This window comes from Callionymus lyra, chromosome 4 (assembly GCF_982586985.1).
Source record: "Callionymus lyra chromosome 4, fCalLyr1.hap1.1, whole genome shotgun sequence".
In the NCBI taxonomy this organism is placed as follows: Eukaryota; Metazoa; Chordata; class Actinopteri; order Syngnathiformes; family Callionymidae; genus Callionymus; species Callionymus lyra.
In genome coordinates this window covers 30,318,382-30,341,126 of record NC_141821.1, presented here as the reverse complement: position 1 = coordinate 30,341,126, position 22,745 = coordinate 30,318,382, and the positions used below count along the sequence as shown (strand labels likewise).

Here is a 22,745-nt window from a genome sequence, read left to right as displayed (position 1 = left end):
AAGTAGATTTTCAGGTGTGTCCGTTTTGGCAATACAATAGCTTTCTGTCCGCTCATGTTGAGAGAGAATGTCTGGGTTACGCCTGTACTTATCCACAAATGAAAATGGGGATTAATTGCTCATCGGTGCGTTGATTCATTTGACTGGAAGAAACCAAACCCTCACCACTGGGTGGAGCTTCTCTGGTCAGAGTCTCCGGTCTTCCAGGGAGAGGTTTCGGCAATCGTTTCGATAATTCCAGCATCAAGTCACCATGCATTCCAGCTTCTTTCCCTCTGCCTCCTGCCTTTTTGACTCTCTTTTCCCTCCCTATCACCTTCCCTCCTCCAAAGGTGCCTCCTTGCATTGATTTGAACTGCTCGGTTATCTCCCGCAGTGTCCTGTTGATCTGGAGATCCGGTCGCTTCTGGAAGGTCTTCTTGCACAGAGGACACTGGCAAACCTGGATAAACAATGAGACCAATGAAAATAGAAAATTGGTATCAGGATCAGGTAGAACCGGACGAACCTTGACTCCATCCCAGTATTTGCCGATGCAGCTCATGCAGAAGCTGTGACCACAAGGTGTAGATGAAGGGTTCGTGAACACGTCCAGGCAGATGGAGCACAGAAACTGGTCGTCTGACAAAAAACTGCCAAACAAGGACATCCTGGAGGAGAGAGAAGACCCTTTAGTCGTCACGGCGGCCAATCATGTGATAGATTGAACTCTATTGATCCCTTGAGAAGATTCTCTTCATACATTTGGGTTACGAACATGTTTTGTTTTGAGAATTTTTGTCTTAGTAGCGATCCTGCTGACTCAGTTTGTACAAAACTCTCTTTATATTTAAATATTTACAGCAGAAAATGTGCTTAAGCCCCGCCCACTAAAACACTGTTTTCCTGGAGATGAAATATCGTTAACCATAACCACGCACACTCTGCTGTGATGGGTCAAACATCAGGGTTTGTCACCACGCATCATCAATCCTGGAAGTCTTCACCTCCAAGGGACTTGCTGTATAAACAAAGTGGGGTGCGATTACAGCTGGCTGGAGGAGGAGTGAAGCCATTATAACATCCTAATGGACTCTGCTCTCGTAACCTCTTGTTTGCCGAGATTGGACAGGGGAGAACTTTATCAGAATCAGAATGGGAAATGTTAATTCCCAGTTTTGTAAACAACGTGGTGGCAGTATAGAAAAAAAGAATAAAATTAGACGACACAAAATAAGCAGTGGAAAAACAGAACTAAGCACCGAGGCCATTCTACGGCGCCTTATAAAGTAAGACGTTCAAAACATGGTCATGATGAGGAACTTACTGCATCTTGGAGAGGAAGACTTCAACATTTGAAACATGAGAGTGAGTCAGGAGAGTTGGGTTTTCACATTGGTTGCCGTTTAAGAAAACTACTATAAAGAAAATATATAAAGACACCTAGGGGATGTATTTAATGAGTCAGTAACTGCTCTAAATCCTTTTTTTTTAACTTTAGCGTAAGAGGCATCTTTCAATAAAAAATAATTATGATTCTGTGGAATGCCAATTTATAATTACTGTGCAACAAATTAAAGTGTAATTTGTGTTAAAAGGAACGACTCAACCATCCTTAAATACCTGTTAATGTTCACTGTGATGAACTAGGGTGGAGTAAATAATAATAATAATAATTACAGCTTGATCATATAATATATATAAAAGTAAAAGTAAAGAAGAATGTCTGGGAACTGATGTCCAAATAAGTAATATTTAATAATTCAAATATTAAGCATTTTCTTGCACATAATCTATTACTGTGTTCCCAGTTAGACGAGGGACTCCCTGGAGAGGTTACCATTCCATCCCAGGGCACATACAAACAAACACATTTGGATATTTTTAAACGCATGCCTTTTTTTTAAAATCTAGATTAAGCTGTAATCAAACCCACAACCTTCCTGTCGTGAGGCCACAGTCCCAACTACGGCTCCATACAGGTTAACGCCTTACAACATTGGATTCTATTAAGTACCTGCTTCACTACTCTGTGACATTTTGAACGACTAAAGTGTCTTTTAATGTGCTTCAGTGGTTGACAGCAAAAGTGATTAATCCTTCTTAGAGATGATGTCACACACGCTTGTCACTGTCAATGCATGTACAAGATAAAGGTTTAAAAAAAACTTTTGGAATGCAGCAAAGCAGGTATTTTCTTTCCAGCACAATGAAGAACAGTACATTTTTAAAAAAAGTGAAAAATAAATCTTTGTATGATGAATCATGCTCAGGATGAGCAGGACATTATCACCATCAACAGAGAAAAGACTGACTAACTCGTAATTACTCCTTTGTTTTTCTAATTTAGCATTTTCAATTTGAGCTGTTAAACCAAAAAACCCTGTGCAAGTGTAGCTGCAAAATATATATTTCTCTCTGTATGTCTTGATACATGCGTATTTGACAGTAAAATAACTTGAACTTGAGCAGGATGGGGACTTATGAAACCCCTTTTTTTTCTTCCCTGATATTCCAAGATTCTGACGCTAACAGGCTCCAATATGAGCATGGGAATGGATTTCACAGCAGCAACACTCTCCCAACATCTGTACAAGATCTGAAATAAATGTGGCACTGGATGGAATTGATGCTAAAAAAAAAGGATTCCAATAAAACATTAGACTAGTTTGTTGCATTAGACATTTAAAATGAATCCTCACAAAGTTCTCAACTTGACAAGCAAAATAACAAAATGACTCAATCTCAATTTCAACTGAAACAAAACGTAGTATTACGAAGTAATAAAATTGATACACACTCAACTTTTGTTCAATTAAAAGTAAACAAAATGTTGCTTAAAGTCTTCATATAGGGTTGAGTTGTTGTCAAGAAGAATCATACCTGTGAAAGTAGTCGCCCTGGCTTTAAAGACGTCCGGAAAAACAGCAGCAACGTTTGGTTTCTTACAAATCTGTGTGCGTGCTGTGAGGCCCGGGGTTTTGCTCTCTGAAAGTCGGTCACGATACGCCCAGTTGCCTCGCTCTGGGATTGTCAGGTAAATGTGACAAGACTGGTTAAGGTGGGAAGAGTGATTAGGTCAAACAGGGCGAACTTTAACCTACTTTCTTTATGTGTGACGCTGACACAATCAAGAGTTAGTCTGGAAGAACACGTTTTATGGGAAACAATATTATTTCATACTCACAATTTCAAACTAAAAACAAGCACACATGTTTCTTTTCGTGGCTTTTTAGAACACTTATGAGAGCATAATGTTTCTTTCTGTCACTTTCAAAAGCTACGTGTATTTAGTGCATCCTGTATATGTGTTATTACACATTTAGTTTTTTTTTATTCCACACACTATTGCCTTACTGTTGATTTAAATTAAAATAGTTGTATTGCAAATGAAGATAAATATTTATTTATTTAATATCAACAACATATTATTTATATATATTATAAACATTTTTTTAATGTTGCTTTATCAAAACATACTGTATATCCAATATATTGGTACTTTTTCACTTCTGGGGGGAAAAAAATTGTCTGGATGATTCAGGATATATAAGTATGCAGAAATAAATAACAAGACATATGCTTAGGGTAAACAAGAGATGTTGTTGTTGTTGTTGTGTCACGTAATTATGGAGTTGTTTCACCTGCGTGGGTCAGACGCAAACACGCACAGAAGAATTTGCCAAACCCGAAACAAAACAACTATAATTAGTATCAGAGGCTCAAGAAAGTGAGGCTTGAACTGTCCACACCTTCTTACTCACACCTCTGTTATACAATATTTATCTATGTTCTTTGAGTTCTTTATATAAAATAAACAGTGGAATCATGTTGAACAAGACAGTCATTAAACTTTATGCTAGTCTGGTTTGCACACTAACACACACACACACACACACACACAGACACACTCACGCACACGCACACGCACACGCACATGCACGCACATGCACGCACACACACACACACAAACATATATATATATATTTCAACTGTGAAAAATCTCTAAATTTAGGAAAATGATGTCACAACATGATCTTGAGCTTATAATCCATAAGTTTGTGTCTTCTAGTTTGGACTATTGTAATTGTTTATTTTGGCGTCTAGACAAGAAGGAGTTGTCTTGCTTGCAGTTGATACAAAACTTTGCAGCGAGAATTCTGACCCGCTCTAGTAAAAGAACTCACATTTCTCCGATCCTTAAAACTCTTCTGGCTGCCAGTTTCTTTCAGGATCAACTTTTCTGGTTCTTATTTTCAGATCTATTCATGGTCAGGTCTAATATATTTATATATAAAAACATTTTTAACGTTGATTTATCAAAACATATATCCAATATATTGGTACTTTTTGACTTCTGGGGAAAAAAAATTGTCTGGATGATTCAGGATAAATGAATGCAGAAATAAATAACAAGAAATATGATTAGGGTAAACAAGAGATGTGTTGTGTCACGTAATTATGAAGTTGTTTCATCTGCATGGGTCAGATGCAGACACACACAGAAACTGTCCACACCTTCTTACTCACACCTCTGTAAAACAATCAACTTTAAAATTCTGGTTCTTACTTTCAGATCTATTCATGGTCAGGCTCCTCCTTACATCACTGATCTGATCCAGCCTTACACCCCAGCTCGGGCTCTGAGGTCTGTGGATCAGAATCTACTGATGGTTCCTCGCACACGGTTCAGGACCAGAGGAGAGAAATCCTTCCAGGCTGTTGCCCCTAAGCTTTGGAACGATCTTCCTCTACCTCTGTGTTTGATGATCTACTGACTCCTTCAAGAAACATCTTAAGACATTTTTATTTGTGCTTTCCCCTGATTTTCTGAGAGTGTTTTTCTTATGTGTCTTGATCTTTTAATGCATGTATTTTAGCTGTATATTGTTTTCGATTGTTAAAGCGCTTTGTGACCCTGGTCTAAAAAGGAGCTTTACAAATAACCTTTACTTTACTTATAGATATATGAAAGCTATCCAAATAATTTCTAAACTAAGTTACCATTATGGCCTTCAGAGTTAAGTAGCAAGTGCATCATCATTAACTCATCTGCTCTTCGACATACTCTGTGTCTGATGAAAATCTTCTCACGAGGCTAATGATAGCAAACATCAAACTGTGCAGTCATCACGTGACCAAAATGTTACAAGTGGAATAATAGATTCAAGAAGTTGCTCTAATCATAGCCGCCATCTTCACGATGACTGATAAAGAAGTGTGAGAAATATTCAGAACGACACTTTATTGGTGTCAAGCCCGCCTTGTGTGCATTTCCACTGTTTGTCCGAGTGTGTGTTCAGATAAATATTTTCAAGTAGCCCTTAACAAATGAACCTCTTAACATTTTCAAAAGGTTTAAAGCCCCTTAAGATGTTTACAATATAATTGTGTTAATCTGTTATTAAGATAAGATAATTCATAAATAATTCTGGACCTTGACTGTATTGTCACTGAGAGGTAGGCGTTGAGAAAGCAATAGAGATTTGAATGAAAAAAAGATGTCACTTCACATGTGAGATGTTTGCCAGGAAAATAGAGAGAGCTGACTGAAAATACGGGCGTGCTTCTGTCACCTACATAGTTTACATGTGTCACTTCTCTTACAGATAAGATGCCTCTCAGACAGTTTGTACCCTTGAAAGATGATGGTGCAGTTACAAACACATTCCACCCGGAGTCTGCTACCCGTGGAAGAAACATGAAGATTAGGAGAAAAATGTGAAACTAAATGTGGAACACTAACAGACTTGCATGGGAATATAGTTATGCAGAAATAAAGATGTGATGGATACTCTAATATTTGTGTGCATTTTTTAAACAGAGAAAGATATGTAAGGATGATAATCAATGCAAACACAGAAAATGCTGCAAAATGATAAATATATTTATAAGACATTATATTTAATACCCAAAATTACAGTTTTTCTCAGTTAGTTTGGTGCTTAACTATAACTATTAGTTCAACCTCCGCAACATTTAGTCATTCGAGCACATCATAGGGGCAATTTCTCTTTTCTTTTTTAAATAATTCACTATATGGTTTGAAACAAGGTGCTTGGTAGAGGTCAGTATCCTCTGAGTGTTGTTCCAGTATATTTACTTTGTTGTATACCTTTGTGCTTTATGAGAGCATGGATTTTTTTCCAAACAAGACATATGGCAATGTTACAATTACAAAAGTGTTTAAAACAAGTTGTTTATACAATTAAGTGATTTGCTCTTGTAGTCTGTAAACAAAATAATCTAATTGAAATTAAAATGCAAGTTTTTATGCTGAAATGTCACAATTCTAATTACATACTTTTTATTTAGTTTATATTATTGTACTCAAGTATATATAAAAAAAAAAGGTAGTGTTGCTTAAGTAGGTTTTTGCAATTAGCAATATAATATGCACAAGTATAATTTCATTAAGTGACAATAATTCCACTCATGCAAATTATTGGGTGCAACTTTTTAGATGGTTAACCTAAGATAGACCACCCCTCGTAAGAGAAGTTATAGAATGCTGCATCATTGTCTTATGAACGTGTGAAGTTGGGAATTTAAATACAGGAACCAGTTGTTTGTGTAAACCATTGAATATTTAGCGGATGGATATATGGATGGATGCTGTCTTGTTAACATTATTTAGCAAAGTATAACATAAAAAGAAGCATAGAGGAAGTCATGGACAAGACAGTACTTCAGTGTCACTTTAGTTCCCCTTTCTGAGGAAGATATCAAGATAAGAGGAAGGTATAAAAAGAGATGTGTCTCATTAAGTGGAAGACGAGACAGATCCTGGAAGGTTTCTAAAGTAATCCCTTCTTTTTCATGATCATTACAGATGTTATATTTTTCTATTTCAACAGGCTTCTGTACCGTCTCTTCATCATGAAGACGTTGACTGCCTTGGCACTTGTGTGTGGCCTGATGGTGCTGACCGGAGCCTTCTGTACGTATACCAGCAGCATAATAGTCAGTAATTACTAATGACTAATGACTAATGACGACCTTTTTCTCATTTTACTAGTTTCACCAATGGATGAGGATGGCGCAGGTCAGATTGTTTGTATCTGATTTTCTGTGTCACTTCTGAAGAAGTTTGTGGTATGAATATGAAGTTATTTTCTTTTTCCTCACAGCCAAGTCAAAGTTGGTGAAGAGATCCTTCAGCTGTCCTCTCTTGTGGAGTTACTACTATGGACGCTGCTACCTTTACGTTTCCACTCAAATGACTTGGGCCAAAGCTGAGGTAGCTATCTGTATATCTATATCCATTGCAATAGTTGTGATGATCCCAGTTACTATTTTATTGGTTCTAATTTTAGTCAACATTGATTATCTATTTGTATTTCGTTCTTGCAATTTTACTTTTTCAGAAATACTGCCAAAACTTGGGTGGAAACTTGGCCTCCATCCACAGCATCGTGGACTCCAATGAGCTCGAGAGTATCATCAAGTTGACTAATAAGGGATACGGGCGAACGTGGGTTGGCGCCTCTGATGCTCAGGAGGTAATTCAATATTGAGGCTCGCATCTGAACACACAAGCCTTAGCCATGATTCGATTTCTATTCAGGAGGGAACCTGGCTCTGGAGTGATGGGACTGCACTGGTGTACACTGACTGGTGTCCTGGAGAACCAAACACCAACAACAGATTCCAGAACTGTGTGGACATTCAGTTCCCGGGTACACCACCTCAGTGTTTGTAATTAAAGTTTAGAATAAACTGAACTCAAATATGCCGTCCGAAGCTAATCCTACTAGATGAGTTTTGGCAGCAAAAGTTATGTGTAATTGTGGCCAATTATACAATTAAAATATGTTTTTGTGAAGGGTGTGAACACAATTATTTCCTTTAATGTTCAGGTGAAGGTATTAGTGTTCCACCACTTATGCAAATATTCAGCATCTTCATTTTATAACTAGTGTTTTGAGATTCTGGCATCAACAAGTGCATGTTGGAGCCAACAGTATCTGACGTCCTTTTCTTCATTGCAGGTCACAAGTGTTGGTCTGATACTCACTGCAACTTTCTCAGACCATTTGTCTGCACCAGGAAGAGTTATTAAGACATGAACGCCGCATTTTACTTTTACTCGCTGACTTTGCTGTAAAACCTTATGAGGAAGGGATGAAACGCTTGTTGCAACTCATTTAATAAAAGCATTGACAACATGTGATGACTTGGTGTGTTTTTTCAGATGAGATGAGTTATTTAGATGTGGTATAGCGGCAAGTGTAAAAGTGGATTTTTATTCAAACCAGATCAATTACACACACAATTTTCACCACAATCTGGGTCATAGATTGATAAAAAAAAGTAAATTTGTTCTCTACTCTAATAACTTACAGGTTATGGGTTACAAACGACTATTTCTATAAAGAAGTCTTGGTTGATTTCTTTATCGAAAAAGTCTCACCTGAACATACTGGGATAGGCTCCAGCCCCCTGTGACCTCCATAAGGATATAAGCGGCACAGAAAATTAATGAATTCATAATTTGCTGTGTTTTACCTTAACATTTGAATATGCAATTTTATTATATAAATTGGATGTATAATTTAAACATGTTTTTATTTTAATATTGAGCTGTTTTAATCTACTGTATCGTTTTTAAACTAAAAGGTGCCATGCACATTAACATAATAAATTATTAAATAACATTAAGTTATTATTACCAATAAATAAACCTGACAGCATTTGATCTATTCATTTAAACATCAAAATAACGTTATACGTGCTAACCTAAACCTAAACATAAACATTTTCTATTCTATTCTTTGTCTTATTTTTTGTTTTAAAACAGTTAAAAAAAAGTTTCATAAAACGATTATTTAAGACGACACCTAAACGCGTAATCGCTTTTAAAAATAATACAGTTACGATCGTTTTGAGTTAAAAACAAGTGCCCAAACCTCTTTTCAACAGTGGGAGTGAAACTCTTCATCGTAATAAGTCTGTGAGCTTTTATTTTGAAGTATCGTTAGTGCCTCAGAGCCGGCCGCTGACGTCACTGAGCTGCCCGAGCCGCCCTGCGGAAGAGAAGAGAGTTGAGGACATGGAGGTAGATTTTAAAAACGCACAAAGTCAATTTATAGAAGACGCACGTCTGGCTTGTAAACGACTCACTAATAGTGATTGTAAAGTTGAAGAACGTGTCATTGAAAGACTTTTCGTCTCGTTTTGCCAAGAGACCAGAGTCCAACGAAGTCTCTTAAAGATGCAAAGTCCTTTTTTTTTCAAATACATTTACATTTATTTTTTTTAAGTTAGCACTTTACTTAACTGCGTAAATCGTAACTAAAAGCAATTCAAATACCAATTTTTATTTTGTTGATTTTAAGGAGTTTTCTATTTATATCTCTATTGCACTTTCTGACCTGAAATAAGCTCAATGTTGTTTTAGTAAAGTGTTCGGATTGATGTCTTGACTGATGCCTGGTTGATATGTTTTTGTTGTGTGATGACTAAAATAACTGAGCACATTTATAAACACCACACACCAGGACTTTCACGAACGTTATCAGACTGAATGTTATCAGTCCGTTGAAATGTTTTCAAGTTCATTTTCATCAGGAGCAAGTTTTTGTAACTTGACTAAATCTGTTTGTCAACGTCCAATAGCAAATAAAATGTTCAACAAATGTAACGTATTTGTAATTGATTAAAATTTAATTTTCAACCTGTTAGTGTTAATCGGGAATAGGAAAAAAATAAGGTAATTTAAACTGTAAATAACCGAAAACAATTACAAATCTTTATCACAGCCTCAGAAGAAGCTGCTAAACTCGGTGGACGGCTGTGTGGACGAGGCGCTGGTGGGCCTAGTCCGGGCCAACGGGGGTCTCTCTTTGCTTGAGGGCCACAGAGTCGTGCTCCGTTCTGATCTCAGTCAACTGAGGGGCAAAGTGGGTCTCGTGTCAGGTGGAGGATCGGGACATGAGCCGGCACATGGAGGTAAGATTGTGGATTTGATTTGAAAGAGCAGCTTGTCGGTGACGATTGTTTGGGCCGTCTCTGCCTGTCCAGGTTACGTCGGTGCAGGAATGTTGTCGGCAGCAGTTGCAGGCGGTGTGTTTGCATCACCTCCTCCAGCCAGTGTTCTGGCTGCTATCCTCTGCTTGCACAACGCAGGTACAACAGACTTTCTTTCACCTCATTTAGGAATCCACTAAAGATCTCATCTATCAGGAAGTATTTCTGTATTATGAACCAATACATATTGTATGTCAAGTAGTCCAAAACTATAATATATATTTCATATTTATTCCCCCCAACAGGAGTCTCGGGGGTCCTACTTATCGTAAAGAATTACACTGGAGACCGTCTCAACTTTGGTCTAGCTGCTGAACAAGCTCGTCACCATGGCGTCGCAGTGGAGATGGTGATTGTGGCGGATGACTGCGCTTTCTTCCGTCCGAGTAAAGCTGGCAGGAGAGGCTTGTGTGGCACCGTTCTCATGCACAAGGTGGGCGCCAATGTTCAAAGTCAACCATGAAGCCGTTAGAAAAATCAGCTTGAAAGTAAACAAAAGTTCATGTCAAAGATGTGATTTAGGACAGAACCTTTTCAACAAAAGTCAAAAAGAGGATTTCATTAAATAAATCAGTATTTTGTTGATCATTTATCTAGTTGATGTTTACATTGCTTATCTCAAAATGGTATTTATACTGTTTTCTGTTCAACCGTCAGCTGGCAGGTGCTCTAGCCGAAGAAGGCTGCTCATTGGACAATATCGTGTCCACACTGACTGAGGTTTTGAGACACAGTGGTGAGTTTGACTCATTCACAAGTTGAATTATTCACTAATGCCAACGGGAAATAATGGGATGATCTTTCATGACAGGAACTCTGGGGGTGAGTCTCTCACCTTGTAGCGTTCCGGGCTGTTTGCCCACATTCGAGCTTCCGCCCGGAGACATGGAGCTGGGTCTGGGTGAGGGGTCTTCCTGTGCCTTTTAGTGATTCCTAAGGGCATAAAAAATCATCTTATTTTTTCACTGTAGAACCAATTATTATATTTTGATCAAATACTCTGAGAGTTTCCAGATCATATACAAGTATTTTTCTTTTTTAATGTGATCCAGGAATTCATGGGGAGCCTGGGGTCATAAGGTCAAAGGTGAGTCAGCCTCTAGTCCTGCTGCCGTCATAGTTTAAAGGTGATTCGTTCTTGAGGTTTCGTCTGCCGACGAAGTGGTGAAGAAGATGATCGATCACATGACCAACGCGGAGAGCCAATCGCATTTGTCACTCAAGCCAGGTAGTGTTATATATATATATCATCTAAATGTATGACCTGCTGAAACAGATAATCTCAGTCTGTGCACTTTTTGTGACGCAGGAGACAATATAGTTTTGTGTGTCAACAATCTCGGGGCGCTCTCATGTTTGGAGATGGCTGTTGTCACCAGAGCGACCATCAACTATCTGGGTAACACACACTTCGATGTTGTAAAAATGTTTTGTTAATGGTACATTTTTTTCTGATTTTTGATTTTGAAAGTTCCCAATTCAAAGTTGTGGTACATAATGATCAAAGATTTATAGACCAACACAATCTGCCTCTTTTTTTTACAGAAAGTCTTGGAACGGAAGTGTCCAGGGTGATGTCTGGTTCCTTTATGACTTCACTAGAGATGGCTGGACTATCTCTGACCTTAATGAAGTCCAACCCGGAAATTTTAAGGCTCTTTGGTGAGAAAGTCTTACTGTTTGGATGTATTGATTTCACGCATTTTTATTTGTTCAGGCTTTTCCTTGTTTTTCTGGAACTCCTGTGTTTTATCTTGACCTTTAAAGTATATATTTTATTGAATATTGTTTTAATTGTTTAAGCGCTTTGTGACCCTGGTCTGGGAAAGCGCTATATAAATAAAAATTACTTACTTACTTACTTACTTACTCTCACTAAGATGCAAGGACCAGCGCCCCCGCGTGGCCAAACATCAGCGCTCTGAATTTAAGTGGGAGAAACTATCAAACGACCCCACAGGCTGCCAAATCGGGACCACTGGACACTGTATACACTGAAGGTTTGTTAAATCCTACAAAATCAAAAGTATAATAAAACATAATCTCCATTATTATTGTCCAGTTGATCGCATCGTCTGACGAGTGCCTCTCTGTGTCGCTCAGGATCTTTGAGTCCAGTGATGCGATTGGCGTTAGAAAAAGTTTGTGGTGTGCTGTTGGAGAAACAAGAAGAGCTTAATGCACTGGACCGAGCCTCTGGGGATGGAGACTGTGGAAACACCCACGCTCAGGCTGCCAGAGGTGGGACATGTAATAAAACGTATACTTTATAGTTGTGTGTTTTTTATAGGCATTGTTAAATACTTCTGATAATTCATAGCTTTGTGAATTCCAATAAAGGGTTTTCTAATGACATCTACAGGGTTTTCCCATCAAGCTCGAATCACTCATTCATAGCTTAAATCATGTGTATTCTCAGCTATTCAGAGTTGGCTGGAGAACCATGCGGTACCTGGTTGCCCGGGGCAACTGCTCTCTGTCCTGGCTGGATTGGTGCAGGAGAAGATGGGCGGGTCTTCTGGAGCGGTACGTCTATTTTCAAATGTCTAAACACTTTACATTTTTGACTGGATTTGTGGTGTAGTTGTACAGTCTGTTCCTGACTGCTGCAGCTGGTCCCGTCACCGAAGGCGATGGTGCATCTTGGGCGAGGGCGTTGCATGCTGGGACTCAGGCTGTGAGACGGTGAGCCAAACATTATTGAAACTTGACAAAATGATGTCGGTACACTCTGATGATGAGGCACCTGTCGTCCTCTAGATATGGAGGCGCTGATCCTGGAGACAGAACCATGGTGAGGAGGCAAACTTTTTCAAATTGAACATACAGTATTTGCTGTTATTAAAGTCAAACCTTGGATACATCCGCTCTTTCTCCAGTTGGACGCGTTGTGTCCAGCAGTGGAGGAGCTTATAAAGCTAACTACACAGCCACCAGGGGGCGATATTGCTTCGCTGCAGTCGGCTGTGCAGGTGAACAGTCATCAAGCTAAATCTACAAAGTTACATCTGCTAAAAATGTATTTTAGGAGGTTTACGTATTTATACATTTTGTTTCAGATGTAACAAAATGTATGAAGGAGAGAGAAAAACAAAAACAAAAAAAATAGAATCATTGTTGATACAGTTTATCTTATAACTTATTAGTAAACTTTTGATGTACACCAAAGTTTTGATGTATTGTTTAATGGCTAGTCTGAGAGCAATTTCAGAATCAGAAAACGTATTATTATTAGTATTACCATAGTTGTAAACACAACACTTGAGTTTGTTGTGGTGGCATCACAGAATATAAAATTGATGAAATGATAAAATGATGCAAATTAAATAAAATGAGATTAATAAAATAAACACAATTACTTAAAATTAGAGACATTACCATAACATTGACATATGAATAAATAATGCATTATAAATAACAATAAAATAAAATGCATACTTTAATCAAACAATATTCATGATCTGGATGGCTTATGTTGAATTAATTTTCTTCTTCTTCCTGTATGAATATTTATATTTTTGTGAGACCTGTATCATGTAGTTATACTCTCCATCCACAGAGGGCCAAAGAGGGAGCAGACTCCACCCGTGACATGACAGCGAGGGCCGGGAGGTCCAGCTACATTGCAGCTGACCGCCTCACCCTTCCAGACCCCGGCGCTGTGGCGGTTGCTGCCATCTTTAAAGCTGTCTTTGAAACTCTAGACGGACAAAAGTGAAGCTTTATTGGCACGTGAACTCAAGTTAAAGTAAAATATTAAGAGTAACTTTATAATAACTAATCAAACATGCTAGTTCACATTTTAATAGAGCTAGTACTTGAATTTAATGTTTCAAGATGAAATCTTAGTAAAGAGTGTTCGACTGTTATCTTGCAGCATCTTCAGAAGCCTTTGATGGTGAGAAATCCTGTCTAATGTGTCACAAATTACATTTAGAAACACAAGAAAAAAAGAACAGAACTGATCTCCATTTTTAAATAGGTTATTAGTTTGTTAACCTTCTGAGTCATAAAATAAAATGAAGTGTTTGTAAAATGGTTAATTGCTAGGTTAATTCTTTTCCTAATAATGAAAACAGTTTCCCTGAGTTAGTAAACTAAAGATTGTGTGATGATTAAAATGGCTCATGTGTTCTGTCAGGAAATGGTGATGAACACATAGTTAACAGACTTTGGTAAATAAAACAAATATAATTAGACTATATCTTTGTCTATAAATATTTCAATATCATTTTGGGTTATACATATTAGTATTAACTTTTTGTATGTTTTAAATTCCACAAATAAATGAATGATTTTGATTGAAGAATACAATTGTGAATATATAGCGACCTTAAAAGTACCTGATCAATCTTTGTTTCCATCTTTGTGTCCATGGCAACGCTGTTTAGTTTTATGTTTTACAACCTTTGCAACCGTGTTTCCAAAATCAACTCATTCTGGTTGTCAAGTATTTCTCTTTTTTTAATTTCAACTGAAATTAAAGTGTCTTAATTTTCCCATTTGATCCATAGTTGGTTTTCATTATTCAGTAGCTTAAAAGGCTAAACATTTGAGCCCCTGATTTTAGTTCTAGCTAACTTTACAAATGATATACTCTCTTGACAAATGATCACTCGCTTTCTATCCTTTGCATTTTACCAGTAGAAATATGAGGAATGAGATGAAAGTCAAACTTCCATTAGTTCAGCCATTAACAAGAAAACCTCTTTTGTTTTCATTTCATGATTATTATGTGATGAATAAGAGCCGATAAACAACTAACACATTGCAGAAGGAAATACATGCAAAAGAAAAGAAAAGAAATAAAAATAAAAACAGACTATCAGATGAATTTAAGCACTGTGAAGGTGAGTAATCAATGTTAAAAACAAGAGTCTATTCACTTTGCGGATACATAATAAGCTCCAACAATGTGGTGAACTAGATATGGATGTTGATTAATAACATGGAAAGAAGTCCTCTTCTTAGCTGCCTTTATTTAGTTGGCTTCCTCACACACACAGACGGTTTGGCGTCAGAACATTGATCGTCGTCCCAGCAACGTAGAGCTGCAAATTGAGAAAAAGAAAAGCTTTTTGAATACGTCTTCATTGTTACTATTTGTGTCATAGCAACACTTCATTATTCACCTGAATAGTTTACTTGCAAGCAGTGTTGTTTGCAAACACTGCTGTTGGGTTCTCCGGCACACCAGTAGGTGTACAGGAACTTGGACCCGTCACTCCACAGCCAAACATCACTCTAGAATCGTTTGTACATTTTAAAATATGCTGTGATTGCCTTGAGTGGTGAACGCAGTACCTGCTGGGCGTTAGAACCTCCAACCCAGATACCATTCGTGTCCGCAATGAACTTCATAGCGACCTCGAGGACAGCTTGGTTCTCCAGTGCAGTGTGGACTGAGGCAAGATTTCCACCGATAGAGTGGCAGAATTTCTTAATTGGATTTAAAAAAAAAGAAATTATATTCAAGAAAAATATTGAATTTTGTCAAGAAACTAATTCATTAAACTGCTGACCATGACTGTTGACCCAAAGCCCACTACAGTTCCATCTCTACAGTGAAAATCTTATCTGATGCAAAATCTAAAATTTGAACAGAATAAATGATTAAAATGATCATATTATTGTTGTTTTTTTCACTTTAAGATGCCTTAACCATCTATGGCATTTTTTATAAAAGATAAATGACAAGAGATTTCCCATGTTGCTGAATCGCATTTCTCCTCAATTTCCTACCCCAGACAGGATCCTTCTATTTGAGACACAATTCAAAACATTCATTTTTTTTGCCACACAAAATATCCTAAATTTAATATTGTAAATGATAATTTGTTATTTATTTAAATCAGATTATAATCTGCTAAATATATTAAGTGTAATGTGGCTGTACCTATCACCTAAATTGGATTGTCATTGACTAGCTAAGATAGCAAGTTTGCCATTCAGGTTAAAAGTTTAGAATTTAAATGAAGTTGAACAGAAAAAAATAAATTTGAACGGTGTTTTAATGTATTATGTGAAAGAAAGAACAGTTGTTAATTGTATAGTAATTTGCCTGCTTAAGGCCTTTGCTCCTGCACGGCTTTGAGGGAACTTTGAAAAGAGGAAGCTGCTAACATAATATATATCGTCATGTGAAAATAATACATTTTGACTTTTGCAAACTCATGAAATATTTTTACTATATTTCATCATGAGAAATTTGCAACTATTCAGAAACAGGACATAATTAACACTTGGTTTATGAAAACACACACACAAAAGCTTCAGGGAAATGCAGGGTTCACCTCAGCTTTGGCCCAGGACAGCTTTGCTATGTTAAAGTAGTAGCAGCGTCCACTTTTCTCTAACCAGGTTGCAGGACACGGGACCGCTCCTTGAGCGCTTGCTGCGGGTGAACAGGAGATCACATTGACTGATAACAGAAGTATGTTTGGGAAACAGCAGACATACAGATAAGCATGAAACAAGGAAGTCGTTACATCAGTGCAGTCCTAAGTTGTGCAAACTAGAATAGAGATAAAGACACACAATAAGTCGTGTTTCTTTCTGATAGTAAGAACTAAACTTGTATTGAACTCAAGACCCAGAAGCAAAATCTGGACCATTAAGTCCTTTTATGTAGTCCTTTTATATTAGGCCCCTTGGCTGATCCGGTTGGACACAAATGAACCAGAGAACAGGTGTCGAACTCAATCACACAAGGGCCAAAGTCAAGGGCCAATCAACATGTGTATTTACTGAACTGTTACCTAGATGGAAGTATGAGACAGATTGCAAATGTCTTGGCGGGCCGGATGAGTTTAAAATCAGTTTCATAGCAAGTTTTCAGTAGATATCTGTGTTGCTGTTTAATGTATATATTGGGTCAATCATAAGTAAGTAATGGTTATCAGGGGAGGTGAGAAGAGAGGCAGGAGGGACCGTCAGGGTGAGATTATCGGCAAGTATGAAAAAGGCAGCTTCTTAGGACACAACTTGCCAATGTTTAGAGATTGTAGCTCTGACAAAAAAGACAGGAAAAATAGGCCCAATAATTTCAGAGTTGAAGATGCTCAGGTTTACAAAGGTATTCTAAGTTTTTGTGGGTTAGATGTAAAGAAGTTCGATATGGAAGAAGCAGAACAGAGATTGAGATTAGTCCAGGTTGGTTACGTAAGAGGGGCTGACTATCTGTGGATTTACCGAGTCCTTCAAGAAACATCTTTAGACATTTTTATTTGTGCAGGCTTTTTCTTGATTTTCCGGGACTCCTGTTTGTCTTATGTGTCTTGATCTTTTGAAGTATATATTTTAACTGTGTATTGTTTTGATTGTTAAAGCGCTTTGTGACCCTGGAAAAGCGCTCTATAAATATAAATGACTTACTTAGGTCCTTTCTTACTCACCTGAATGAACTACCAGCGCGCAGATGAGAACAGCGAGTGCCTTCATTGTAATAAATGTCTTCAGATGGGAGACCTCAAGAAATCAAAAAGATTGTCTTGTCATATTCTGGATAAAGAAAACTTTCCAAGACTATGCCAAACCTCAAATCCAGCAAACACAAAGGAATAGACAAAATAACTATTTTCTAACACTTGACACATTTTCCTGAAATGAAAATGTCGTTTTGAGTATTTTTCTATTTTTCTGGTCAACATTCACCAGCTTAGAAACGTGTTAAACACAATATTACCCAAAAGTGAGAAAAATATCTTACCTTTGTGTTGTCATCCACCTAACCTACTATCACTTGAGACAGAATTTATTTCATCTAGTGTTTTTTTTTTCTTTTTTTTTGAAGCACAGCAAGAGAATCAATAACGGTCCCCAGAAAACAGACAAAACAAACCCAGAGAAGACTATCCTTACTTATACCCTTCTGTGTTCCAAGTGCTTAGCTTAGATGAGTTTTGCCGACCAATAAGAGACAGAGCCCTAGAAAAATGAGACCACGAACCAGTTTATAATTTGTGTGGAGAGGCTCGATCAATTGTGGACTTTGAAGATGTCACAGAGACCTTTTAAAGCTGGCCAGTCGATGTGACCTGTATTTGTGCCCAAATCAACAGAGGGAAAAAACAAGGAATCGATGTGGGACTTGAGATTATTACCTCTGACTCTTTGACGTGTTCAAAGTCAACTGGATTCAAAGAATTGGTTGTTCCATGAAGGATGTTTGGCTTGAATTGTCAATATTAGCTTAAGTTGACTTTAAATCTTATAGCGAATTACATATTTTTAGACTACACTTATTTTCAAAACAGATATCTTCCTAAGCAACCACAAAACATACAACTAAAAAAATGTTGTTGTTGAAGAAGAAAAAGTCAGAAATAAGCTTGACACTAGAGGAGGGAAAAATAAAACTTTCAATAAATTGACTACTGTTTTTTGTTTTGTTAAGTTTGTTTGATAAATGAATGCATATGTGTTAGGGACTGAAACTATTAGAAAAAAAACAACAAACAAACAAGTAATATTTATAGAGCGCTTCTCCAGACGAAGGTCTTACTTACTTACTAACATTAAATAAAGGCACTATTATCTTGAATGAATAAAATAATTGTCAAAAGGGCCAAATATCTTGGGCAAGTAAATGTGATCTATAAAGGAACTTTTTTGTAGAAAATACCCCACAAAAAAACATAGACCAATACAGAAGATAAGATAAAATATTACTTTATTTGACCCACAGTTGATCATTTTTGGGATATTACAGCAACAGTAGAAACAGAAACTGAAAGATAAATTGAACATTAATACATATTAGAATAAACACAAAAAAGAATAAACAAAACAACATGTATATATACATTATATTAAGATAATAATAATTATGTCATTATATAATTATAAGGTTATTAACAATAATAATAACATAAAGGTTTTGTTAAACTTAAACAACATTACAGGCAAATGCACTTATGACAACAAATCCATCAACACAATTAACACTATCAATAGTATCAGTCTATTTTGATCGATAACACGCTGATACTTCTTGATGCTCACTTCTCTGTCTAACATCTCTGTGATGTGATGGTGAAGGTCTTTTTTGTGAGCAGTTTTGTGTTCAATTATCTTGCTTGCACAGACAAAATGACTAAATCAATTGTGGAAATCTGAATCACATATATCCATAAAATTCATGTATGTCATGATTTATTAAGGACAGGTACTATTCTTTATTAATATAACACCACGAAAGTATTATCATCTGTGTAATCAATAATACCACCAAGTTTTTGTAGTTATTTTTATTCAAACAATTGAAAAAAGTTGATCAAAGAAAAATGTTCATAGCATTATGCAGATCTTCTTGTGGTACAGGTTATAAGTTGAGCAAATAGACAAGAAGAAGTGTGACAAAGACACAATCATTCATGAATAAGATCACATTATTTATATGCAGTACATTCCTTCTGTCCGTTAACATTTTCATAATAGGATTTTTATTGAACACTAACTTACTAAAAATCAACAATACACAACTTCATATCCCCTTGATTGACATACAAGGACACGCTTCAGCTTGTTGGTGTTTACGGCGTCTTGACACAGACGAATGGTTTGGTATTGGTACAAAGATCGTCGTCCCAACAATGTGCAGCTGCAAGCAGAAAACAAAAGGTGAGAACATAAAGAGAATGTCTCAACATTACTTAAAGCGCTGCCATATTATCTTCGGCAACTGTGTCTTAGGGAAAAATCCGACCAGAAAACTGGTTTTCCAGTCCAAATTGTGATCTCATGAATAAGAAAAACAAAAATCTAAAATATGTCCAAAATTGTCTAAGAAAATAAATTTGAGATAGGTGTGAAAATAAAGAAATGTAAAAAATATAAAAATGCTATTTTGCTATTATGTAATAGCTAACCTAACGTTAGCCTGTAGGACAGAAAAAAAGAAGTTCAACTTTCCCAAAACAAATGGATATTTTCTCCAGAGAAAAATGTATGAGAGAGAGGGTTTACCTGAATAATTAATTTGGCCACAGTTTGCACCTCGTGCTTGACCGTTGGGCTCTCCAACACACCAGTATTTGAAAACAAAGTAAGTTCCATCGCTCCACAGCCAGATGTCATTCTTCAAGAGAAATAATCTGTGTGAATTTCTACATCACCAACTAACGAAATACGACCGCTACTGGGGCGAGTGGAGGTTGGTTTGATACCTCTTGTGCATTGGTGGCTCCAGCCCAGGCCACATGATGACCGTGACCCACTTGCGTCATCAAAGCTAGGATTAATTCTAAATTTTTGGTGTCGTGAATGGAAGCAAGATTCCCACCAACGGATTGACAATGTAGCTGTGAAGAGAAATATGCATGATCAGATGATTTTGTTAAGAAAGTTGATAAAGTTAAGACGAAAAAATGACATTATCGACCCGAGGTGCATCAACAGGTGTAAAAATGTTTCTGTCTGAAATTTGTATCACTCAAAAATGGACGAAAATGAATTGTTGTCCAGCAATGGATTCATCGAAAAAGAATTGTCAATTAAAGTGTTAAAAACTGTTTTGTGTTAAAAGCAAAAATAATTCTGTGGATGAATTTGATATTATTTTATCTATAAAATACAGACAAGGAAATCGGGAAATCCTCTCTAGATGAATGAATGTTAGCCAACTCATGGGTGTGAATCTTGTGACATGTTACCTCAGCTTTGGCCCAGCTGAGCTCCGTAATGTGGTACTGGAAGCAGCGACCATTGCTTTCGAACCAATTGGTCGGGCAAGTGACCGCCCTTTTCACCAGACCGGCCTTTGCTGTGGCGAGAGCAGAATCAGTGGAGGAGAATTCAACTTTCTTCCACCCGATATTTACTCACCCAGTGGAATTGTGATGTACACAAGTGCCAAAAACGACAACACCTTCATAGTAGAGATTTTTTTTCTCTGGAAGAAAATACAATTTAATACATTTTTAAAGTGGAGCAGAAACAGGGAATGTTAGAGAAATTATCAATATGTTCTCCCAGAATCTGGAGGAGGTTTTTGTGAGGCAAGGGGTCCATTTGCTTGGACTTCTGTTCTGTCAAACCAACCCTGATCAAGTGGAAGATTCTACATGTATGGATGTAGGAAATAGATTCATCCACATGTGCGTCAAAAATGAAACATGAACAGGTGAAAATATGTTGAATTATATGATGAAACTTGATGGATTCTGCAACTTATATCTCTCAATCTAATCAGTAGTAGCAGCAGCACCAGAGGACGTTAGTTAATGTTACACCTTCCTCTTTTTTGTCCTTTCCTTTTTTTCAACAAAGCATGAGTGGCGTATCTGTGTCTTGAAATGTCAAGATATGATATTGATGCTGAAGTTCATCTTAGTTTCAGAGCGGACATACTGTGTGACCCAAACCCCAAAATGCAACAAAAAGCTTACCTTTTCAGTTGAGAACCTCTTAATGCAGTTTTTTATGAAAGTCAAGTTGCTCCTTCAATCTAAAATTTAACCTAAAAACTTAAGAAAACAACAATAAATGAGGGAGCCAGTTTGCTGAGAGCAACAAAAGGATCATAATTCAATATATCCTCATTTATAAACATCCCTGTTTTAGGTTCCCTGCTGGATAACCACGGGTAACTCTTGCCAACCAATAAGAGACAGTTAACGATGAACCTTCAGTAACTTGTTTAAATATTTGTATGCTTAGGCTTGATCAATACTGAAGAGGTCGTTCTGACTCCCGTGTCGTGACTGATAAGTTAAAACCCTCAATGTTTTTCATACAATTTAGTGTGAGATCAACACGTGATGTTATCTTCTATTTAAAGTTGTTATGCCACATATTACTAAATAGAAAAAGTAACCAGTGTGGCCATTATGGAACTGCTGAATATGCAAAGACAATATTAAATTATGGATTTAAAACGTTCTTGGCCTCCTATCTTTTCCTCTAAATTTGTTTTCTAACTAAAAAATATTTTTTCAACCTTATCGTCTAAGTTTAACCCAAAAGAGACTTGTAAAGATACAATCACACACTAGTATCTACCGTTTTCTGCTCTTGTTATTTCTGCTCCTTTTAAATACTTTACATTTTCACAATTTTAACTTCAAAGTTCATTCTTCAGTGTTTCTGTCAGTGTTATTATCAATGTTGCTTTCCATGTAGTTAGTTATTGTGTAATTATTGTATGTAAGAGTTGTTGTTTTATAAGGTAATGTATGTGTTTTACCTGTTCTTTTTGATGTTGTTTATTGTTTTAATGTTAATAAATGTTTAATGTTTCAACTCGATGTATCTTTCCTTATGGTCCCTGATGATTATGTGTTTATCCATTCATTCGTTTTCAAATCAACTGATCTTTTAAATCCTTATTCTTCTCTTAATCAAAAAGTTTAAATTTAAAAGAAAGAAAAATAGTCATTAATGCAGTAGTTTACCTAATTAAAAATACAAAGGACACATTTAGAAGATTTGAATCTCTTTAAAGTTGCAGAATGGGGTAAGCAGCAGGGATGGCAAGGCTGTATCCAATGATTCCATTGGGGTCTGATTGTCAGAGGACACACACTAAAAGGTAACAAATAAGGAAAAGGCAAGCAAACTCAACAACATGGCAAATGGATTGACATGAGTGTTGATGTTGGAGCTGCTGACTGTGCGCATGGCACATAGAGAAGGATTGGAACCGTCGCAATCAACGTCGTTCCAGCATTTCTCTGCTGCAGGTGAGAATAGACAAATTATAAGAGCAGGAAAACATCCACATTTACATTGTCACATAA

General features: G+C 36.9%; 4 protein-coding genes across 5 annotated transcripts in view; 2 read left to right on the top strand and 2 right to left on the bottom strand.

Annotated features, from left to right (window-relative positions):
* The window catches only part of LOC148082481 (E3 ubiquitin-protein ligase TRIM39), a 56,572-nt gene extending 53,571 nt beyond the window's left edge, over nucleotides 1-3,001 (bottom strand). Inside the window, exons 1-3 of the mRNA XM_087789681.1 lie at nucleotides 2,863-3,001; nucleotides 509-650; nucleotides 166-442 (exon numbers count right to left, since the gene is read on the bottom strand). Coding sequence (XP_087645807.1) covers nucleotides 166-442; nucleotides 509-649 — 418 coding nt within the window. The 5' untranslated portion in view covers nucleotide 650; nucleotides 2,863-3,001. The remainder of the gene's footprint in view (nucleotides 1-165; nucleotides 443-508; nucleotides 651-2,862) is intronic.
* A 3,754-nt stretch (nucleotides 3,002-6,755) lies between these two features.
* On the top strand, nucleotides 6,756-8,147 carry LOC148082480 (type-2 ice-structuring protein-like). Its single transcript, XM_087788203.1, has 7 exons — nucleotides 6,756-6,781; nucleotides 6,837-6,919; nucleotides 6,998-7,024; nucleotides 7,110-7,219; nucleotides 7,347-7,481; nucleotides 7,547-7,658; nucleotides 7,971-8,147. Exons 2-7 carry the CDS (start codon nucleotides 6,859-6,861, stop codon nucleotides 8,039-8,041), a joined length of 516 nt encoding a protein of 171 aa, XP_087644329.1. The 5' UTR covers nucleotides 6,756-6,781; nucleotides 6,837-6,858; the 3' UTR covers nucleotides 8,042-8,147.
* Nucleotides 8,148-8,914: 767 nt separating this feature from the next.
* On the top strand, nucleotides 8,915-14,515 carry tkfc (triokinase/FMN cyclase). The gene is made up of 17 exons (XM_087788202.1): nucleotides 8,915-9,037; nucleotides 9,741-9,930; nucleotides 10,003-10,107; nucleotides 10,254-10,441; nucleotides 10,666-10,744; nucleotides 10,820-10,909; nucleotides 11,061-11,095; nucleotides 11,152-11,236; nucleotides 11,318-11,407; nucleotides 11,554-11,670; nucleotides 11,889-12,008; nucleotides 12,112-12,249; nucleotides 12,428-12,534; nucleotides 12,593-12,693; nucleotides 12,769-12,802; nucleotides 12,888-12,980; nucleotides 13,568-14,515. Exons 1-17 carry the CDS (start codon nucleotides 9,032-9,034, stop codon nucleotides 13,724-13,726), a joined length of 1,737 nt encoding a protein of 578 aa, XP_087644328.1. The 5' UTR covers nucleotides 8,915-9,031; the 3' UTR covers nucleotides 13,727-14,515.
* A 4,726-nt stretch (nucleotides 14,516-19,241) lies between these two features.
* On the bottom strand, nucleotides 19,242-22,522 carry LOC148082478 (galactose-specific lectin nattectin-like). Of its 2 annotated transcripts, XM_087788201.1 has the most exons (6): nucleotides 21,396-22,522; nucleotides 20,833-20,899; nucleotides 20,661-20,770; nucleotides 20,175-20,309; nucleotides 19,975-20,086; nucleotides 19,242-19,609 (listed from the first exon to the last, which is right to left on the bottom strand). In XM_087788201.1, the coding sequence occupies exons 2-6, from the start codon at nucleotides 20,879-20,881 to the stop codon at nucleotides 19,542-19,544; spliced, it is 474 nt and encodes a 157-aa protein (XP_087644327.1). In that variant the 5' UTR covers nucleotides 20,882-20,899; nucleotides 21,396-22,522; the 3' UTR covers nucleotides 19,242-19,541. The 2 variants fall into 2 exon arrangements, with proteins under 2 accessions (XP_087644327.1, XP_087644326.1); XM_087788200.1 differs by having other exon boundaries at nucleotides 20,833-22,522.
* Nucleotides 22,523-22,745: the final 223 nt, after the last annotated feature.